The sequence below is a fragment of the Orbicella franksi genome, chromosome 11 (assembly GCF_964199315.1).
Source record: "Orbicella franksi chromosome 11, jaOrbFran1.1, whole genome shotgun sequence".
Classification (NCBI taxonomy): Eukaryota; Metazoa; Cnidaria; class Anthozoa; order Scleractinia; family Merulinidae; genus Orbicella; species Orbicella franksi.
The window spans coordinates 23,064,410-23,086,874 of NC_138155.1; the positions used below are offsets into that span (position 1 = coordinate 23,064,410).

Consider the following 22,465-nt stretch of genomic DNA (forward strand, 5'->3'; position numbering starts at 1 on the left):
CCAGCCGAGAATAAAACAAACAGTTTGCTGAGTTTTGCGATCGAAGGTCTTCATTCATCGATCTCGCGGTAGGAAACTTGAAGATGTTGTTGAGAGACTTTTGCCATGGGTCAGTTTACGTATGTTTCGTTAATAATTATTTTTTCTATTAATAATTATATATTGAAAATGTAAGCTTTTGATTGCGTGCTATGTAATATGCAGTTTTACACCTATCGTTGGTTTGCGCGATAAAAAAGGTTTTTCGCTTGTCAATTTGGTCACGTACAAAACATCAAACTCTGGTTGATACGGTCAATAGATTTCTACGAAATTTTTCTGTTTCAAAATTAGAACCGGAGGCTATTTATTAATAAAATTAACAATACGTGGTCCACCTCCGCCCCTCCTCATTGTTTTGGGAACGTGGCTCCCTTCCCACCCCTCCTTAATCACAAATAACACAGTATTATGTCTTTGTAGGTTTTCTTTCACATAGTTACCTATCTTCCTTGAGATAAACTACCATGGACAAAGCGAAAATGTCCATTATTCGTCGTTCTTTTCACTTTTAGTTTCGCTTTTTGCACGCTGTAGTTGTATAGCCACTATCCCGTCCCACCCCCTGCAGTGGAAGATTCTTGAAATTTTTGCATGAAGCTTTACTTGACGTACCTTCCGGAAAAACAAATCGATTTCTAAAAATGGCGGACGAACATGACCTCGCGCTTGAAACTCTTCTCCTGTTTATTACTTGAGTTTTATGCGTAATACTTGCACAATACGCTGGCCAAAACGTGCTACGGCCTACGAAAGAGAGTTGGATTGAGCTCAAAAAGGTTTAAATCGTTATCAGCTTACTCTTAACGACCAAAAATAGCAAATGAGCCAATACAGTTAGCGTCGCTTCATCGACGAATGAGATTCGAGAACATACAACAACAAGAAGCGATTATTCAGGGCTATCAACAGCTGTGTGAGAAGAGCTTCATACCTGACACGAAAAATAGTTCTATGGTTCAATGTGGCAGCTTTTTCAATTTAATCTCGAAAGGAAACTTTAGAACTGGATTGCGTTATTTTCAACTGAATCGTGCTTGCCAGCTCGTCAGACGTGCGAAACAAAGCGACTTCCGGTGATCAAGGTATAAAACATAGTTGCGGAGCTTAAATTTCCTGAAAGATCGACAGTTGTGTGTTGTGTGGGAAGTATTTCTGCGTTCAAGATCAAGAAGTTACTGATTCTTACGTGAACGTGGCCGGAATTTCAAGTGTATACACCGTTTTAAGGCTTGTTTCGGTAGACTACAACTACACCGATCGAATAAGTTTTTCACAGACGAACAAATTTGAGACGTAAACGTTGCCTTACTAGCAAGACTGACGCGAACATGTGGGATAGATATTATGTTACGATGCGGAACAAAGCTGGAGAGTCTGAGTTTTCGACGGGCAACATGAAGCTGGAAAAAGCGAAGTTTTATATACAAGCTTTTGTTTTACTTTATTTGTTTGTGTATACATCGGCGGAGGCACAGTTAGGATGTTCGGTAACCCGCGCTCGATTTGGAGATCGCTTTGTTTTCTTCAATTACTCAGGAACTTGTAACAGAGGAATAAATCCGTGTAAACAGATCGACGGTGTGTGGAGAAACTCAGCGAGAAACTGTTTATGCCAGTGTGTGAGGTCAAACAGTACTTACAGAGAAGATCTGGGATCTTGTGTCGAAAACGAAGCGAGTCGTGAAGGTAGGAACCCATATATAAAATTGAAATGGTCATAATTGTCAAAGTCAATTTTGTTGCATGGTTGTAACATCAGTAAGTAAGTAAGTCAAGTTCATCACTGATGATGAACCACGTAACGTCTTTTAGCTGTGTCAATATAGCCATGATCAACAGACATGATTTATCAACTGTCTCTTTACAAAGTTTGGCAAATCCTCTGTTTAGTAGGACAGTATGCCTGTACATAAATGAACTGACTTGCTTTGTTGCATTCTAGAATTACAAACTAAGGTGATAATTTCTAGCAATCAATATGGGGTGTATGAATCAAAGTGAGTGCTAAATAAGTGCAGGACCTCCCAACCCCATGTGCATTGAACATGAAAATAATACAATACTGTAAACTGCTGCTTATGAGTAAGCCCTTGCACTTATAAGCCCCTCCCCCTTCCCCAGTTATAGCTCATCTACTTGTAAGCAAAATATCACTTCTGACTACAAGCCTGCCCAGACAGAAGCCTTCCTCTAGTTTAAAATGAATTGAAATTGATTTTTTATGATGTTCTTAAGCTCAATTAAAAACCAGTATATCAAAAACATATTTCAATCATATGCGAAAACGTATGTGACTGGCATATCAGCAGATGGCGTCATGGTTCCTGCCTTAACAAACTCTGTTGAATGAATTTGGTTTGATATTTGGAATGATGGCAGCTGTTGGTAGACTTGTTTTGTTGAGCAACAGTGACGAAATTGTGCTTTCTGAAAAGTTCTCAGGAATGTCTCCCAACATGACAAGAAAACAGAAAAAGAGGATATTATGCTGGTCGATTGACAAGCAGTCATCAAATACTTTGTCTTTTTTGTGCAAAACTGATAAATGGCAGCACATATCCAAAGCATCAACTGCTATCTGCTATCTATATATAATTATATATACAAATTCTATGCAATTTTAAGTACTTAAAACTAGCTCAGATTTATTTTGCTTGGTTGCACCCACTATGTAGTGTGCTGATTAAGCCATTATTTTTAGAAACCCAGCACAATGGAACCCTGTTAACATGGTCATCAACGGGCCATGATAATGTGGATATTTTGGCTTCAATTTTCTCGAAAACGAAAAGCAAACTGGCGAAAAAAAACAGCAAGGCATTGTTAAGTAAGTAAATTGAAAGCCACATGCAAAAAATCAGGCACTTTTGACAAAAAAATTTTTTGACCTAAATAGTCACTTAGGAGGGTTTTCCACTAGCATCTTCAATTGAGTGACATCTTAACAGAAGTAACAGATATAATTATCACAGTTGCACTTCTAAGCAACTGTTCCTTTAATTTAAGCATCCAAAATGCAGATGTAATTTTAAAAAAATAATTGAACAAAAAATTGGAAAGATTAAAGGATTAAACAAGTTGGGATTTAACAATGGGGTATTTGGCCATATTAACGGGGTAGCCGTATTAACAGGGTTTCATTATAAAAAATTGTATGGGTGTTTCACTGGGATAAAAAAAGTGGCCGTCATAACAAGGTTATGGTAAGGCAGGGTTTATCTATCCCAGCTTAATGGTTGTTATGTTCAAGAATATTGTTATTACATGTAAATAACAATACTTTACTGTTTTATTTTCAGAGTGTGATTTGTTCTTCCTTAAAGAACAAGATTCACAGCCTCTGAGAGTATTCAACAATTCTAGTTCCATTAAACTGAAAAGTCTACCCAAAGAAGATTGTTTCGTAACAGGAACAGCTTATCTTGTGGCTGATAGCTCTGTTACCTGGCAACAATTTAAAGGCAACAAGCTGCCATTTTTCATTCACCATGAAGACAGGAAGAGGCCCAAACATGCTCACTCCTTGCAAGTATGTTTAGATTTATTTTTTCTCCTGATAAAAATGTGGTTGGGGGAGTGATATGCAATGGACTAGCTTTAGTGTCTTTTTTTTTTTTTTTCATGTCCACGAGTTTGGTCATGTGGACACGAGGATACGGAGTGAATCTGGTGCATTCCTGTCTGAGACATTCCTGTGTAACCATTCTTTGCATTCCTAATGTATGATTTCCTAAAGGTGGTTCAGGCAACTTGCGGTTTAATCAATTTTGGCTATACGAAAGACAGGTATAAAACCAACGATGAATTGATGGTGTTTGGTGCTATTGATTTTGGAAATGCAAGTTTCAACCATGCTGCACAGATTCAAGGCACTTTTAATTGTTTATTTATCTTTTTTTACAGTGACTGGGATGTACAGTAGACCTTGGAGACTTAAGCATTAGTAGCTATTTGTAATACACTGTTTTAAGCATTTTATTTTTTTAGTGTCGAGCCCTTGGTTCACGTAACCCACTTGCGTTTTGATCAAATTTGACAACAAATAACAGGCTTAAAATGTTGAAGTGACAGGTTTCAGTCACACAGAAAAACCTAAAGATGACAATAAGTGGATTGAAAACTAACCTCCAAAGCACATTTTCTGCAAATAAGCAAACAGGTATAACTCAAGACAACTAATTGTTAGGTCTATGATCAATATCTCACTGTATATACATGTATACCACCAATGGGTCAGATCCGCGCATGAGACCTGATTGAATTGCATTTAGTAATGTTCCTTACTGGTAGATTTTATTTTTAGCACAAGAGTAGCCTGTACACGTATAGCACATCGGAATGTACACAGGCTAGCATGAAAGCATAATCTAAACTTTGAAGCAATACACAAATTATCTGGAAGTTCTTCTCGCTGACTGATTTTCAATTCCTCTGATATCAGTAATATCATTTCAATCCATAAAATAAAGCAACAAACAACAGATTTAAGCTCAAAATTAGCTGAAATACAGAGTGGCATAAACGTTCCTGAAATGGAAGAAATCGAGCTCTAAACTGTGTGACAATCTTTTTCAGGAAACCCTTCAGGGTTGTAAATACTGAAGTCCCAAAGAACTATATGCAACCCTAACATAAGAAAAATGTAGGGATCACAATGAGCCAATTAAAAACTATAATGCACTCTTTCAAGCAAGCAAACAGGTATAAATCACAAAAGTTAATTGTCAATAAGGTTTGAATTGGGCCAGATCAAGGCAGATCAAATTTTATTCTTAAAATTATAGTGCGAAGTGAAAAATAGTGTATCCTGTTTACTTGATCTAGCGTTATGCTTGCATTACACTTGTTTGGTTTGGCAGTGAATTTCTTCCCACAAGTGACACAAAGCAGTTTAGATCTTTGATTTGCTTTAAAATCTGTGGGGAAATGTAAAACATTGAGCCAATAAGCACAAGTAGTGAGCAGTAAGGCCATGAGCTGTGAGTAGAACTGTTGAAGACTTTGGTTAGAGACTAGCAATCTTGGGGGATTAGCAATAAGCAATTACAAGAATTTTAACTGTCGTTTATTAATTGAATAACAGTCATGTCCTTTATGACTTTTTTGATTGTCCTTTTAGTGGAGAGGGAAGCCAGTGGCTGAGTTATTTGGAAAAGTTGTCAAAGTCGATGTTCAGTGTCAGAGAACCAGAGGACGAGGAAGTGACACACTCAAAAAGCTGTGTATTATGTTCAAAGTGAAAGGAAGTTCCACCAACTTGCCTTGTATGTAACACTTTCTTACAAGTACTCTGACTTTACAGTGTTTGACAAAGTAGTTAAGTACTAGTCATACAAAGTAACTCTTTAAAGTGAAAACTCCCTTTGGTTAGGGGGTTTTAATATTTTAATAGTATTTAATATTTCCACTCCATTATTTGAAATAAGTGTTCCTATTCTAATAAGTTCTTCCCTTATGCACCAAAATTAGAGAGATCTATAACCAATTTATAAATTGACCTTTTTAGCTTGGGCAGTTTGTTGCCCTATTTCAGACTATGTTCATGATGGTACTCTTGAGAATTGCTGCTTTCAAATTTTCAAATAGTTGTGTGCACTATTGAGAATTATTCTCTATTGTCTGTGATGGGAAAACAAACTTCTCAAGCTAAAAGGTCCAAGTATTTGTTGTTAATTTGGGGCTTTCCAGTGATGGCAAGAAAAAAATATTGACATAAAATTTAATTACACACTGGGTGCAAACTTAAAAATAGCTTGCCTAGTTTCCACTCACAAAATAGACTGGACTGGTGCTGTTATGTTAAAAATGTGCAGTCTAACATATCCGTGCTGTTTGGATTAAACAAACATTTCGTTTGCAAGCTATGTTGTAAAAAAATTCCCAAAATAATTATTTTGTAATGGCATTGAATAAATTTAATTGCAGTTATTTTTGTTTTTGTTGTTATCAAGGTCCTGTTGCAACAACAGCAGCACCATCAACTACAGTAATGGTATGTAATAAAGAATACAGTGGAAGGCAGAAGGAATCGTTTAACAGTAAATGATTTAATAATATGGCATTTAACTGTTTTAAAAAATGTTCCCAGACAGTTACATGTGCTATCAGTAGTTGTCAAATGAGACACTGCCAGAAAACAAACCTGGTGTAACCAAATGATGGTGTTGACAATTTACAAAGCAGCTGAAGGGGCAGGGGGGAGGTGTCTTGGGTGCCTATTGATAAAAAAAGGTGACTGGGTTTTTTTTCCTCAAGGCAAGAAGTATGGATCTCAGTTTGAAAACGTCACATTTGCATATGTCTCAACACTCTTGTCCCTGATTACAGTCTCAAAGGGTGTCAATGCAGAGACCTACATGTACAGTGTGGTTGATCCAGAGGTGAATAATTTAAGGGAGGGGTGGCACCCTTTTTTTACTCTAAGGGAGAGGGGAAGGTAAGGTGCAGGACAATAGTGAGGCAGTCCTTACCTGTTCCAGTAAGGAGGAAGGGGGTTGTGCAATTGACCTTAAATTTTTCAGGCATACACAGGGATGTGCTTTAGAGGTGCCTGGGTGCCACAGGCAACTAACGCTGGCCTTTGGGTAACTGGAAAAACTTACTTTTTTCATATATTAAACTTTAATGTAGTGCTGGGCACCCACGATTTTATGGTCAGGAGCCTTTGGGCTCCTCTTAGTTTTTCCTAGACCACAGCCTTGATACATGTACAGAAGATACAGGTAGGGGCAGTCTCCCGCCTTAGATCTGCCATAAGTGCTTTTCTTTTTGCTCTATGCGAGACAGATATGAGACGGAGACGGAGTGAGGGGTGTGGGAATGCAAAGCGAAGGAAACTAAGCTATGTGCCTTCATGTATATTATCTTGAGTGTGATCAATGTGTGTATTAAGGGCATTTGCATGCATGCACTCTTTAATAATCTAGAAATGGTTATTGATGTCTTACTTTAATTTATACAGACAACAGTTCCAAGAACAACACATGTAATTACTGCAGTTATACCTGATGTCATCACGGTACCAACAGAACCCAGCACAACTCCAGACCCTTCAATCATTGACAAGGGGAAAAAAGAGTCCCACAATGTCGGCAAGAATACCAAACTCCCCATCTGGCTTATTGCAGTTGTTGCAGGAGGTGCAGTTATTGCCACCCTTTGTGTTACTATCATTATCTGGCTATGTTGGAGAATGAAGCGAAGGTGAGACTGATTTAGAGTGTATTTGATGATTTTTTTTTATTTTCTGAACAGTGGTTCGAATTTTTGGAAAAAAATAATTTTTCAGTGAGGAATTAAGAATGTAACAGAATTTTACAACCATTTTACTTTAGAGTGCTTCCATTCAGAAATCCAGTTCATTTAATATTCCAGTCTATTGTATTGGAGTTTGGGTAGTGATATTGACAATACTTGATTTTGATTTCACATTTTGTTCAGGAGTCACAAGAGACGAAAAAAGAGCCGACTAAAGCTAGGTAAGAATCTCATTCACAGATTAGTAAAATCTTGAATTATTGTCTGTAATTGTCAGTAGCCTTCAGGGTCAAGTATGGACATTTAACTTAAGGATAAACCAAAATAATAGCTACAGTACGTAAGTAACAGGAAAGTGCTGATGTAGGGATTTCTTGCCCGCTATGGGTTATACCTGCCAACTTTTTCTGAATCACAGGCATCCTGTTTTTATCCTTGGATTTATTAAGGAATGTTGATCATAATAATGTAAAGCTGTCTGGAAATTCCAAGAACATTCAGAAGATTTTTGAAGGCATCTCAAAGCTTTTTGGGTTCCAGTCCCAGGATGTGTTTTATCAAACGTAATGGGTCACAAACCAATTTTTGTTTTTCTTTCCCACCCTCTCTGCCATAAAGTGATTTGTTCTCTTCCTTTAATATCACAATCAGATAATTCACTGTATAACCCAGAAGATGACACAGCTATCGCGTTTGCCCCATGGGGTGGTGGAGCAGAGATCAATGAGCCAGGTTATGCCAGAGTTGGAAGTCCATCAGGACCCAAAGGGTATGCTCACTTGAAACCTACACCAGAGAGATGCAGGTCTGAGTACATGAAGCTTCTAAAGCCATCTGAAGGTATGGTTACTAACTGCACTTGGGGGAGGGGGAGGGGATGAACTTGACATATATGTACATGAGTGTATTTTACTATGATATGTGATTCTTTTACATACAAAAAGGGGAGGGGAGGCCATTTATTAAAAGTTGGTCTGCCTTTGCCTTCAATTTATTTAATTGAGAAGCATTCTCAATATTCTCAAAGGCATTTATTTAATAATTCATCAGGTTCATGACTGTGATGGTGTTTAGATATGACTGTGATCTTGATTGGCAGAGATATTAACTTAACAATACGGTAAACTTCCAAAAGTAACAACCCCCAAAAGAGTACCCCCCCCCCCTGAAACACTCTGGCCAAGTGCCTCATGGTAATTACATTCATTTCCTAGTATTTCAGGTGTAGTTAGTTTTCAATTTGGTTCCTCTCTTGTTTCCAGTTCTCAAACTGAAACATTCTGGGGGCATGCTTCATTGATTCTGCAACCCCAAGGTACCAGCCACTCCTCCCACCCCAACACACAAAATCCTGGATCCACCCCTGCCACAATGTTTGACCACATTTCCAAACACTTCGAAGTTCGTCCAACATACTCTGCCACATGTATTCTCAACTCTCTTCTTGGTGTTTCGAAATGTGGTCAAACGTCGTTGTTTGTGTTTGATATATTTATAATGCAATTTTTTTTATTTATTTCAGACCACTCAGGATATTTATTGCCCCTGGCAGAAGTAACAACTGCCACTGACAGTCCACCAGAGTCAAATATATATAGCGAGGCCTCAAGTCCTAAACCACCCCAAAACAAAGCTAAGAGTGAAGACTATGATTATGCAAAACCTGAGGGCATCATTGTACTGACAGGAAGCCGTTCAAGTTTAGACAATCTTGATTCACATAAAGACACTGATGTGGAGCCTAAGGGAGGTTATGTTGAAACAAGAGACTTTGAACCTAAGAGCCCTCCCTCTCCACTGTATGCAGTTGTTGAGGGGCCCAACTCGCCTAAGTCACCAGGAGTTACCTCTGAGGGAACGCCATCAGAAAATGAACCTAATGATCTCTCAGGAGATTATATTGAAGTGCTCCCAGACACAGAAAATGAGAACAGGGATGCTGAAACGTGACACAATGTCCTTAATTTTAGAATCTAGCATAAAACATTGGTGTAGTGGCTGTGGCATCTTTGTCACCAACATCAACCAGCACGCCCATTGTGATTTTTCAGGGAGTTTTCATGAAGGCAATTCATGTAGGAAAACCAATCACGTTCACTCATGTGCTTGATGCCAGTCACTGCAAACAGGACTCATATCTGTGATTAAGATCACAGTGACACCATTCTTACTTCTTGGTAGTCTTATCTGATCGGCAAGAAATAACTTTAGATCAACATCTGAGCATTGTGATTTTTGTTATTCATTTGTAAAAAGTATGAACTATAAGAGGAAATTACTTTTTTGTCTTTGTGTTTTCCCCAGTATGGCCATTTTTACATACAAAGCCACAAAAAGTCCAATAAAACCCTTAAATTTACACTTAGACTGATAAAGATCTAATTTCTCAACAAAGGTTACGAGAATTACAGATTTGATCAGCAGGGGAACTGTCTTTTTGTAGGATCAAATTCTCTCAACTACAGTTATAAAATTATTAACATAGGAAAATGTGCGAGTCAGTGTGGAGAATTCTTGTAAGCTCATGGGTTCCAAACTTGTGTCTGTACTGATGTTTGAAATTAATTTTAATTTAGATAGAATGGATTTATGGTTTGAAATTAATATATAATAAATTATTTGTAAAGATTGATCTCAGCTTAATTTATTTAATAACACACAGTCATGTAGTATGATTAACCAGAGCACACCTCATAAACTACTCTGTTTTGCAAGTTGCATGATATAATTATTTTATGCTCTCCTTTTACTCAGGGGCTCATATAGATCACACCTATCAGGCTCCCTAAGGGCCTCATATACTGACTCCCTTGGAGGTGGCCCAGACCTGCATACTATGCCATATGCTACATCAGGCTCAAGACTTGGGTCGTATGCTTGATTGTCATAAGAAGCTAGAGAAAAGGGCAAATTAGAAGGAGTATAATCCATGCCACTCTCCTTTGCTCCAATTGAATCTGGTTCCTTGAGAACATTATACGAGGCCACATCACTTGAGCCATAAGAACCCTCTGTTTCAGTGGGGTTGTCTTCAGCATCAGAGCTCTCCAGCACATTATAAAGAGGTTCCTGTGGGTCTTGGTTAGACTCAGGCCCTTTAGGTACATTGATGTACAAAGGCTCAGGCTGCATGTCACTAGTATTACCATCAGGACCTTCAAGGACATTATAAAGAGGGTCTGATGTGTACCCATGACTATCATTCCCTGGGGCCCTACAATCTCTCTCTGAATCCGACCCAACAAGTACAACATAAAGAGGGTCTTGTGTGTCTCTGTGATTATCACTCTCTGATGCCCCATAACCTTTCTCTGGATCTGACTCGAGCACATTATAAAGTGGCTGAGGCATGTTCCCTAGCTCTGCATCCATTTGTCTACAGCTATTAACATAGACTGGTTCTTCTAGTACTTTGGTTCTTTTTTTTGTCTGTCCTGTTCCACCAGGTTGTGGTTTGAAGTTTGGTTCTTCTATGGAATTCTGTCCTTTCTTCAAACTCTGGTAAACAGGAGTCTCGGGTATTTTTTTGTTCAGGCTTTGATAAACAGTGTGATTATCTTCCAAGCTACCATGTAATACCACTTCAAGTTTTTGTCCTGCAGGGGAAGCAAGAAAGAAAGGCTTTAGTAGACCAGCAGTTCCTGCAAACCCACATAAGACCAAATAATGGTTAAAATAGTTTTGTCCCATCTCAGAATGTTCAGGTAGTTATTTTGCTGTAATAATTTAATCCATGACAGATGCTACTAGTTTCTGAGTGGGAGATCACCCCTTTTCTCTAAAATCACCATTAGTTTGTTGGGTTATTTCCTCACTTCTAAGCATACCATTTTCAATGCTGAGGCCTTGGTATGTTGGTTCACTGTCTTGTTCATTGATTGTCACAACATGTTTTGCTCTTGGTCCTCCCATTTGAATATCATTGTCTGAAAGAAAAATTGTCTTTATTATAAATTAAAAATTATTTTTTATTAATGGCTCTACAGTATTTTCTGTATTTCAAGCCCGTTCCCTCTATCTGGATGTGATGGACTAGCATCCCAACTAGGATGGAGTAACAATACTCCTAGTCACTTCATGCAGCAGAAACTGGGATAAGCTCCGGCCTGATGACCCACTTGGCTCGTATACAGACTTTACCTTTACCTACCTCTATCAAGCCCCAGCCATTTCTAATATCCTGTTTTTCAGGAATTATACAAGCCCCTCCTCCTATTCATTAGACCCCACCCTGGTTTGAATGTGACGGTAATGGCAGCAGATCATGAGCACTGAAGGCATCTGCAGTCGAGTGTTGATCGATACCCTTGATTGATGCCCTTGATCAACACTTGATCAATACTCGATTGACACTCCATCAGCATCTCGGTTGACACTCACTCACTCGAACACTCAATCAACATCTCAGTCAACAGTCAGTCGAGAGTCTCATCGAAGCATACGAGTCGATTGACATTTGGCTGACTAACAACCAACTGTTGATCAAGTGTCATTTGAGTGTCGAACGCAGATGCCACATGATCCATGGCAGTCTGAGCTCTTCCCATATCCAGTTAACAAAATAACATTCAAGAACACCTTTCTGCAAAAAAAGTGATGGCAAGTTTCACTGGAAATAATTATTTATTTTTATTAATAAGCACCTCATCTTATCAACACCTTTCCTTTCCAATAAGCCCTAGCTCTTCCAGTCCAGTCTCCAACCCATTACAAAAAGCTTTGAATGGTCAAACTCAATAATAACAATAATTAATTTACCTTCCAGTTTGGTCGTCTCTTTGTGCTTATTTGTCCTGTGGAAATAAAGTAACTAAAATTATTTCAAAAGATTGTACAAGGATATAAACAAAATACAAAAATTGTTAGAAATAGTTTTTTGATGAATTAGGATGTTTTATCACTGACAACATATTTGCATGTTTCAGGGAGCATATCACCAGAGGAGTGTATTTATTGTTATTTTACTTATAATTAAAATCAATAACATATTACAATTATAACATTTTCAGCAGCTTTTATAATAATAATAATTAGAAGAAGAAGAAGAGGAAGAGGAAGAGGAAAAGGAAGAGGAAGAGGAAGAAGAAGTAAATAAATACTCTATTTATACTGGAAGGAACCATTAGTGTTAAAAAACACTGGTCTTACAGGATGTCCAGTAATCACTAAATATTGTTTGTTGGAAAAAGGTTACATATTTAATCCTCAGGTACTCATTTCCAACTGTCAGCTAATGTGATCTGATTGGAAGTCTGTGAATTAATCCCTGACTCTAGATCTCAAACTGGAATTATTGGCATAAGGCTGATATTTGTGGTCCTGACCCAAGGGATTACAGGCTCTCGGGAAAAAATATGACTAGCTCAGCACATTAATAACAGTCATTTTACTTGGCATCTCTCGATTCACTGTTAGTTTTCAAATAAGGGAAGCATTGTGGTATAGGATGTGAGTTTCACAGAACTCGCCAGATCCACTCAGTACACAATGGGTTGCTTTGGAAAACTTGTTTCACATAGTACATACCTTGACTTTCTCCGCTTGCAATATACAATGATCATGATGATACAAATCCCTAGAACAACAGCACCACCTCCAGCAACGCCAATAATTATTTTAACTCCTTTATCATCACCACTTCTTTGTGCATTTTTGTTTTCTAAGCCATCATTAACAGCAGCAGAATTAGATGGTGCTGTGGTGGTTGAAGAGGGCTGTACATTGGAAAAAATGATTGTATATAGTTAATGATTGATGTAATGTTGCTCATTTGGCAATCAATGTGCATGATTTTTAAAATGGGGTAAAAGCTTGCAACTGATCTAAAGAACTGAGAAGTTTCCCAAATTTTCGAACTGTATCTCTGGTTCTTCTTCAGGTAAACAATAAATTTGAATTTCACAATTATCACTGCTATACAATTCAGCTCCCAAGAGACTTTAGCAGTAGCACATATGCCCTCAGAATCGAACTCCATTTAAGTTTAGATTGTTATAACGTAACGTTGTTTCATTACATTAACGTGATTGTTAGCAAGTTTGGCATAGTTCAGTTGTTACATTTAGTACATGTTAAGATTATTTTTTACTTTTAATGGTCGAGGTATATAGTACAAATTAATGCTGAATAGTGCACTGTGTCAGGAAAAAAATCCATTCCTGCATCCGAAGGAAAGATCTTTTGAAATTCTGAGTGAGGGGATTTTCTAATTAACTTAGACAACGGATTTCAAAGGAAAACACTTTCAAAGGTAAACTGAAATGTCATGGGTTGCAATTCCTTTGAAGGGGGAGGGGGGGGGTGCATTCATACTAAAAGTCTTCCATGGAAAGGTATATGGCTATTTCATGGAACAACACAGTGATAAAAGTTACGGTGTAAAAACAGGGCTTTTTAAATGTGCATGCAGATTGACCTGTGTGCAGAGCCCTCATAAGATAGAAGAGGAAATTGAAGTGTTCAAAATCAATAGCAACAGTGTTATTTGCTCTTTGACTCAGGGTTTTTAAGCCATTAATTTGGTGCATGAACAGTTTACAATTTCGTCAGGACAGGCAATTGAGAATGAAATCTAAGGGGTTTCATTAATGTTTTCAGCAGGGTGGCAACTGATTTTCACAGGTGGTCAAAACTATTTGAACTGAACTTCTTTATGAGAAAAACTTTCCGCGAGATGGTCAAGCCAGGTAGGCATGCAAAATCTTCCTCACAGCCGGTCAATTGGTGCCTGATCCTTATTGAAATCCCTGAAAAAATAAGTATGTCCCAGACAAATGAACTGCACTTTTCTGAGCCCTACTTCCTAAGTACCAAAGAATTTATAAGCACTACTTTTCATTCAGGTTCAATAACCACAGTGTAGCATAAAATTAATATAACTTCTCATTATAATTATACCTTTGTTGGTTTTAAGCTGACAACAGTTTCTTCGGTTGTTGTGCTCAGTACGGATGGTTCCAGATGCACAGTTCTTGAGGTTGCAAGAGTAGGAAGAAGAGTGGTGGATGCAAATTTGGTTTGATGAGTTAGAGGCGAGGGAAACGATGATGATGGATTGAGTGATATTGATGGTGTTTTTTTGGATGGTTGCAGCAAAGACACAGATGGTGAAGATGATGGTAGCAATACTGCAGATGCCAATCCAGGAACTGTTGAAGAAATTGCTGACAATGATGCAAAAACTGGGGCCTGATAAACCTCTCTGCTTGACATCAATGAATGAAGATTATCTGAAACACCAGCAAAAATGCAATTATTTTTATAATTTTGAGCAACATAAGACTAGTGTAAAACAAATGGGCCAATTATGAATCGGCTGGTGGTTATTTAACAGGTTCAACCAGGGTTTAATGAAAGTCATGGTTTAAATTGAGATTCAGCCTTAATTATCTTGAGCTGCAATGTCATAAACTTATAAAGAACAGCACAATACCAGTATATGCATTCAGAACCTTGATCTGAGCTGGTATTATGTAAATTACTCCTATTTCTCACCCCTAAAATATTTTAAAAAATCAAGCATATTATTTTACAAGCTATGCAGTAATACTGGCATGTAAAATAAGTATGCCATTGGGTTTACAATCAATTGGTGACAAGTAAATTAGGAAATAATTTCTTGTGCATTTTGTCAAAATTCTTATAATTATTAGGAAATCATTCACATATTCACACAAGTGAAGTTACAGTATTTCTTAATTTCACCAGTATACCATTTGAATTACCTTTTAATGCCATAGGTCAGTAATTTGTCACCCATGATATCATATAAAAAAATGCCACCTTAGGTCCTTGTAACAAATATACTCACATGTGATTTGTCCTGAAGACTTAAACACCAGACAACCCGTTTTGGTCAGTGACCTGGATGCTGAATAATCACAAGAAATTTTAACTTGAATAATTCTTCCTGAAAGTTGCTTATCCTTGTTAGGTCTCCACTACAAAAGACAAAATTCAAGCACAATGAACATCATTGAATTAATATTTAATTTTAATACCACTTTAAATCAAAAGAACAACTGTAGCAGTTAGGCTTACACCACTGATTAAGAATTCAATGACTGATTTAATTTATTTTAAATTACCTTAAAAACTACTCGACTTCCTTCTATTTGTACTGTGAAGATATCGCTGTGTATGTCCACCCATTTGTTTTTTACTAGGAAGTTGTAGTATGCAGCACTTCGTGGTACCACATGACAGCTCTGGTAATGTTCTGAATTGCCATGTTCCTCCTTACCTCCACTTTCAAGGTTGAGGGACCTCAGAAAAAAGGGCCACTCAAAGAAACCGGAGCAACCTGGAAAAATTTCAACAATTCCAATCCAATCCAACTCTTTAAACCTTTTTGCAAAAACTAATAATAAACAGTGGTCTAGCTAGAAAGCAGACTAGAAACTCACTGCCTGTCATGCTGCACTAATTTCACAGTACATCATATAAAGTAAAAAGGGAGTTTAAAAAACCACACAACAGCAATAGCAACAGGAACGTCGTTAAGCAAAGGTTTAATAAGCAGTACAATGGCCTTGCATGGGTGTCATAATTCTTTGTACATTTCTTTGCTGTCCTCTGAACAACAATTTGAAATGCCCAAATTTTGTGTTGTCTAGAGAACATGAACCATGATCATGGCTTTTTTTACATTAAATTTTTTCCTATTTCAATTTTAACACTGAGTTCCATATTCAGTTTCAAGATAGTTTAGACAAAGGAAAAAAAAATAAACAAAATAACTTGGGAGTATTGGGAGGTTGGTACGTAAAAAATAAATTCATTTTTTAATCAAAATTGTCCTTGGCGTCACCGTCATGGTTACTTAAACCCCCCAGTGAAGAACCAAGGAATTTTCCTGCAGGGATGAACGACTAACAGGTTTGTCAAAGTAACTGACTGCTGGTGAAAATCACTTTTTCTACTTGATGATCTCAGTCAGCTGCTCTGCTAAACTATTCTTCTGATTCTTTAGATACTATAGAAACAATTGTAGTGTCCATTTAGCACGTAAATATGCTTGGATATTTGTCTGTGGACACTATCTGTTCCAAGAAGCAAACAGTATTCCAATAGCATAGTGTGAGGAAAACTATGAGCTTTGACAGACAGATGTCAAAGCAAAATTGGGAATATCACTTGGATATTCCCCAAGTTTAAGCTGGGGTAATTATTATTCAGTAATGTGATGCGTTTAGACCAATCGTGCGTCAACTTAAATATTTGCTGGATTCTAAAGCGAAATACATGTATTCATGATTGCACTGTTGATCTGACAGTAAAGCCACCTACTTCAAAACTTCATGACAGCCCTAGCGATATAAGCCTTGTCTCATACTGTGAGTAATCGGTGTAATGACATTTGCAGACTTTTTAATAATATTGTATTCCCATTTCCATTACCAAAGGCTAACCATAAACAAGCTATCCTGAGCACTGTTTAGGCTACCCTGAGTGATATTAAGGTTAACAGGAACATTATTCAGGCCTAAATGCAGTCTGCAGTCTGCAAATGTCATACACCAGTGAGTAAGCAAAACCAAATGTCAGATCTTCTTTCATGTACATGTACTTACTATCAAACAGAGATTCCTTAACAGTCTTTGTATCACCACACCTTCCTAACTCAGGGAGAAAGGTTGGGTAACCTGGCTTGCAAGAGCAGATACACTGCGTGATGTCAAGCATATATGTAGTTGAAGATCCACATGCATTCACAGGGCACTGAGAGTTGTCATAAATAACCCTGAATAAGTCAGTATCATTTCTTCCTTCTCTCGTAATAACATACTTCTCAACGTCATTAACATTTATGACAGCTAGCACAGGAGCTAGCTGTTGAGCAACAAGATATAATATAAGGATAGCAATCTTGCTAAAAGATTCCTCCATGATTCTTGATAAAGACTGATGTTGATCTTTCATCTTAGCAGAACAGGGCTGAAACAGCTACAGTGAAACTCCACCATATGGCAAGTGCTGTTTACTCATATTCAGAGACAAAATCCAAGCTCCTTGTATACAAATCCTTTTCAATATTCAGCTGTTAAACTTCAATAGCAAAAATCCTACAAAGTAAAGTCAAATACATTAAAATTATGAGAGTTGACCTTGCGCTTGAAAGTCTCACTTTTTGGGCAACTCTCATTAACCCTTTTGACCCTGGTGCACTTTTAATTATAAATTTCATCCAGCTCAGGTCAAATATTTCTCACCTGAGCGTGATAAGCGTGCTAAATTGTCCTAGGAACCCTTTCGAAGAAAGCCAGCCAAGTTCCATTAAATGTTTTTACACCACTTTCAAAATGTCCGCCAGGCTTATTGCCACGTGGATTCCACACGCATTTCCAAATTAGGTAGTGATGGTATATTCAGTGGACAACCAATCAGATTGCAATTTTTCACCGCCATCTTGGGATTATGGTCAGGTCCTAGTTTCTTTCGGTAAATAGTTTTTTTTTCCTTCTTTCTTTCTTTCTTTCTTTTTTCTTTTTCTTTTTTTTTTTTTTTTTTTCAGTAGAAGGTAAATGGCCAATCCGAACGCAACTTACCATCAGGCATATTTGCTGAAGGTTCGAGGCGGAGTGTTTTTAATCTCTTCACCGGACCTGCCCTTATGATATTGTATGCTGAAACACGATGTATACGTCATCAAGAGCAACATAAGCAAGATGTTTTGAGCACTGAAGATATCGGAAGCGCGTACTGAAATAGTCTCAATTTCCGCCGCTATCTCGCGTCCGTTCCTGAAAAAGGAAACGCTTTTGTTGCTCGCAGAGTTTTTGATTCTGCAACATAGAATTACGCGAAGACGCGAATTTACTCTGTCCAATCGGCCAATTGGATTATAAGCCCCGACATTTTCACAAGAGCCATTTTGTTTCCTAGAATTCAAGTGTGGGCCCGTTTGCGAACTGTAACAGGCTAATATTCAGGACGATTCAGTTAGCAACTATTTGAAAGTGTTTAAATTGAAGAGTTGTGTTTATATTATTACTACTATGGAAAAATTTTCAAAGTGTAGAAAGTAAAAATTAAAACTTGACCGAAGACTAAATTAACCACTGAGTGAGGTCAGCAAACCAATCTATATACAGTAATAGCCCACGTATAAGAACCTGAATTTTTCAATTTAGCCTAAATAGGTTCTTATATAAATGGTAATTAAACCAAATTTAGGCTACCAAGGTTCTTAAAATAGGTCCTTATATTTTCATATGAATTTCATCTGAATATACTATATATATAATAAATATCATCTCATAATACAATTTAAATTATTTATTTGTACCATTGAACATTGTAGCAGAGTACAGTATTTGCAAATACTTGGGGAATTATTTGAATGGCAAACACACTAATAGACATGCAACATGGTACTTAAGCTTGAAAGAAAAAAAAAAGTTATGCCAAGTTACTTTTAAATAGGCAATGATCTTAATTCAGCAGTTTCTACCTATACACTTTTACAGCAACCCCACTGATAAGAACCTAACTTAAAATTTTAGCCTTAATAGGTTCTTATGTGGAGGGGGCTTAAAATGAAAATTTTAGCCTAACAGGTTCTTAAAACCCAGATTCTTATACGTGGGCTATTACTGTTCCGATGGCTGACTGATGAGCTGCGAAGATCTGAGAACCGACCAAAAAAATTCCGTCAGCACAAACTGTTTAAATATCAGTGACGACCGGATTCCAAAATTTTCTTAAGAATTGTTGAAAGTTTTCTCTCGTTTCACCTGTAATCGCTAAAAAACCCTGAAAGTCGAAAAAAAAGTCTTGTACAATTCTCATCCCTCAAACCTCGGTTGCAACTCTCGCTTGGTCCTGGAACACTGAACGCGCATACTGTTCAAACGCGCCTGGGACGCGCAGAAATCAAACAGAAATATCATTGTATCTTACCTGATTGCTTGCGATAGATTCGCTAAAGGCGTTTTACACCAACCACATCACATGTTGGCCATCCGTTTCAACTATGTGACTGCCGACGAACCTTTAAAGCCGCATTTAAGCAAGTTTTACAACTTTCCCGGAATTATGATCTCTGCACTGGACAGGAATCATTTGTGGGCCACATCACGTACTTAATGACGCACTGGAAGCACATATGATCAGTATCGCTTCCGAGAAATTTAATGACGAAGGCATGACAAAGGACATGTTGGTGAAACTAAATGAAACACTGTTGAAATGCGGCTTAAACTCTTAAAAAGAAAACCGCTTTCCTCTTCCCGATTTTTTAAGAAAGAGGAATATGTCAATGATCGTAAATCATGTGAAATCGCTCTTGCACTAGCTTCTCCGGTCTTCCATTAAAGCGCCAGGGATTTTCTGGTTTCCGTCGGTTTCCTGTTTGGCTAACGGCTAATCCGAAACATTCCGCCACCCACGAGCAAAAAAGCCCTCTAGTTCGAAGGGTATGGCTCTTTGGGTTTGTCCGCAAGTTCCTCAGAGAAAAGATTGCGTGACGACCTCACGGAGGGCATGTTAGTCACGTACGTGCTAAGACATGCATCCTCGGAGACCCAGGGGCAGCTAGTCGTAGCCTGCAAGCAGGTTTACTTTTGAGTCACACGCACGAGCGGCGAAGAACGAAGCGATCCGGCGGGGAAGAATCATCTCGCGGCTTCGCCGCTCGATTCCGGGCTCACGCAGCTCATGGCTACGCCACTCGCGTTTGTGCTCCAACGTGAGCTCTTGAAGCAAACTTTCGCCAAAAAACTATCGCGTCGCCCAAAAAGATCCCATCGTCCCGACTAGCTGCCCCTTGGTTTTGCGTCGATGAGACGCGTGACAAACCAAGGAGGATTCTTCCCTAAACACAGCCAGAGCGTGACGTGCCTCTACAAAATTGTCTACATGTGCGTGATCCCATTTAAAACACAAAGCGGCAGAGTACATTTTATCAAAATTTTAGAAAGTTCTTTTTAACTGTTCCTTCTCGTTAGGCTACAAGGACAGTCCCCCATTCACAGAACGTCGAGCGAGCCGAGAAAGAAATCGCATTTCGCGCGGCCATTTTTTCGTCGCGCATTCAGGAGCGGATCTAGTGGGAGGGTGCAGGGGCTGCGCGCACCCCCCCCCCTCCCCCCTCTGAGATGATTTGCGGCTTTCTAAAATTTGTTTACCTCATCAGTCAGTTGCACCATTCCTTAGTGGTGCCCTTCCTTCTTAGTGGTGCACCCCCTCCTAAGAAAAATCCTGGATTCGCCCGTGAGAATGAATGGAGTGAACAAGTCGTCTCTGTATTTTTTGCAGAGCTATTACGTAACTAGTGCGAAGAATGCTCACCTAGTCGAGAAAACTGCTTTGTTATTACGTATTTCAACTTTTCATATCAATATGAGTCTTGTGAACAGCTTTGACAATTTTCTGCATTCTACATTTCTCAGTTTTTCGTTAAAAAGAATTGTAGTCACCCCCAAACACTCTTTATAGATCGGAGCACAAAGCGTAGTTAACTCAGGTACTTTTTTTTATTTTACTCATTAAAATATCAATTATAGCAATGTCATCTCCTTCTGCCATTTTATACAAAATTAATTCAAGCATTTTCGATTAAAAATATAAATTGTGATTACAAGTCTATATTGTCTTTCAAAATGGACACTATTCTTGGTTTTCACTCACGTGATCAACAGCCATGTTTTGTCACCGAAACAAAGAAAAGATTTACATAAAAATAGAGTTCAATTCCCAGAGGTTAAATTTTGGGCTCCAACATGGCAGTCGTTTGTTTGTTTCGGGGCTCCAACATGGCCGCGGTGACGTCAGGTGAAAACCAGGAATTAACACTAAGCACACCTTACGCCATGTAGACTTACAAGTCATGCTGAGTTACCTTATCATTAAACAAATATTGACATTGAGAAGACTATTTTATGACCTGAGTGGTTTCAAGTTTCATTGAAAAGTCCACAGAATTATTAATAAAAACTATCAATAATATAGCTATTTTCAAAATACTCACAACTTACAGGTATCCTGTGTTCAAACAGTGTAAAGAAATGTTTCAACAATGAATACTTGACCTTGTCACATATTTGAATAGCTAGACTTTTGATATCCTTTGGGCAGCTGCTTATAAAATAAGGACTTACATGGTTACTGCAGATAACCAACAAAGGGATCTGAGCAATACAACATAAAATATTGCCTTTTAAGACAACATGTCTCTTCCTTTTTCTTAGTTTCTCTATGACACAAAAAAACTCAGAGAAACTGCCTTTAAGTAAAATCAAATTTTTCAAACTAGCACCATATGGGACTAAGGGCAAAAAATTGGAAAACTTGTATGATGACATTGTAGGTCTTTGAGGGTCAAATTTTACATCATCAAATTCTCCCAAATGGTACTACAGGAAATGCATGAGGACAAGTTATGAGAATTTTTTAAATCATCAAATTCTCCCTAGCACTACAAGAAATGTACGGAAATCTGTTAGACGAATTGTATACATGTTGACAAATTCCTACATGCCAGCTTTTGATGTTTCTTTCCCTCTTAGTAAGTAATAACAAAATTAACTGAAAATAATGTTTAAAAAAATTGAAAGTAGTCAAATTTCTATCTTTACATTCACATGCAAAAGGCTGCATGAATGAGCCCAAAATAAAATACAGTCATTTTATGACTAATAAATAGAACTTTTGATAACATTATAGTTTGTTTCTATTTTACGTTATTATATAATATTAATTGTGCTCTATTATCTGTAACAAAATGTATTTTTTGGAAACAAAACCAGCATGAAGATAGGGTTTCTTGTACATTATGCTAGCATTTTTTCCTGCATTTTAGTGAAGCAAAAGCATTAAGCATTATTCAAGCATTTTAGGGGCATTTTCCCCGAAAATTTATTTTTTTCCATGTACAGAAAATAGAGTTTAAAATTATTTTTTACGAGAAAATGAAGACTTAGGTCAAAATTGAAAAAATTGCAAATGCCACCCTAATACAGCTGAGTACAGACTGAGGAGAGGTCACCGGTAGTCAAATCAAATTAAGATCATTATTAAAACTATTATATATGTTGAGTTATACTACGTATATGTTTTTTTAAACACCCTGAGCTGCTAATTGTGTTAAAACATTAAATTTTTAAAATTACAAAACCTTAAGTATGAGCCATTAATCGAACACTTTAGTGACTTTTTTTTGGGGGGG

The 22,465-nt window shown here is 37.7% G+C and overlaps 2 protein-coding genes across 2 annotated transcripts; one reads left to right on the top strand and one right to left on the bottom strand.

Moving 5' to 3' along the window:
• Positions 1–205: 205 nt before the first annotated feature.
• Positions 206–9,931, top strand: LOC145502595 (uncharacterized). The gene is made up of 8 exons (XM_081481917.1): positions 206–1,728; positions 3,342–3,571; positions 5,162–5,306; positions 5,994–6,034; positions 7,004–7,245; positions 7,483–7,520; positions 7,951–8,139; positions 8,822–9,931. Exons 1-8 carry the CDS (start codon positions 1,371–1,373, stop codon positions 9,247–9,249), a joined length of 1,671 nt encoding a protein of 556 aa, XP_081338043.1. The 5' UTR covers positions 206–1,370; the 3' UTR covers positions 9,250–9,931.
• Positions 9,932–10,020: 89 nt separating this feature from the next.
• LOC145502594 (uncharacterized) lies at positions 10,021–17,526 on the bottom strand. The gene is made up of 9 exons (XM_081481916.1): positions 17,511–17,526; positions 16,872–17,363; positions 15,387–15,601; positions 15,110–15,239; positions 14,197–14,528; positions 12,826–13,013; positions 12,058–12,092; positions 11,127–11,225; positions 10,021–10,895 (listed from the first exon to the last, which is right to left on the bottom strand). The coding sequence occupies exons 2-9, from the start codon at positions 17,218–17,220 to the stop codon at positions 10,033–10,035; spliced, it is 2,211 nt and encodes a 736-aa protein (XP_081338042.1). The 5' UTR covers positions 17,221–17,363; positions 17,511–17,526; the 3' UTR covers positions 10,021–10,032.
• Positions 17,527–22,465: the final 4,939 nt, after the last annotated feature.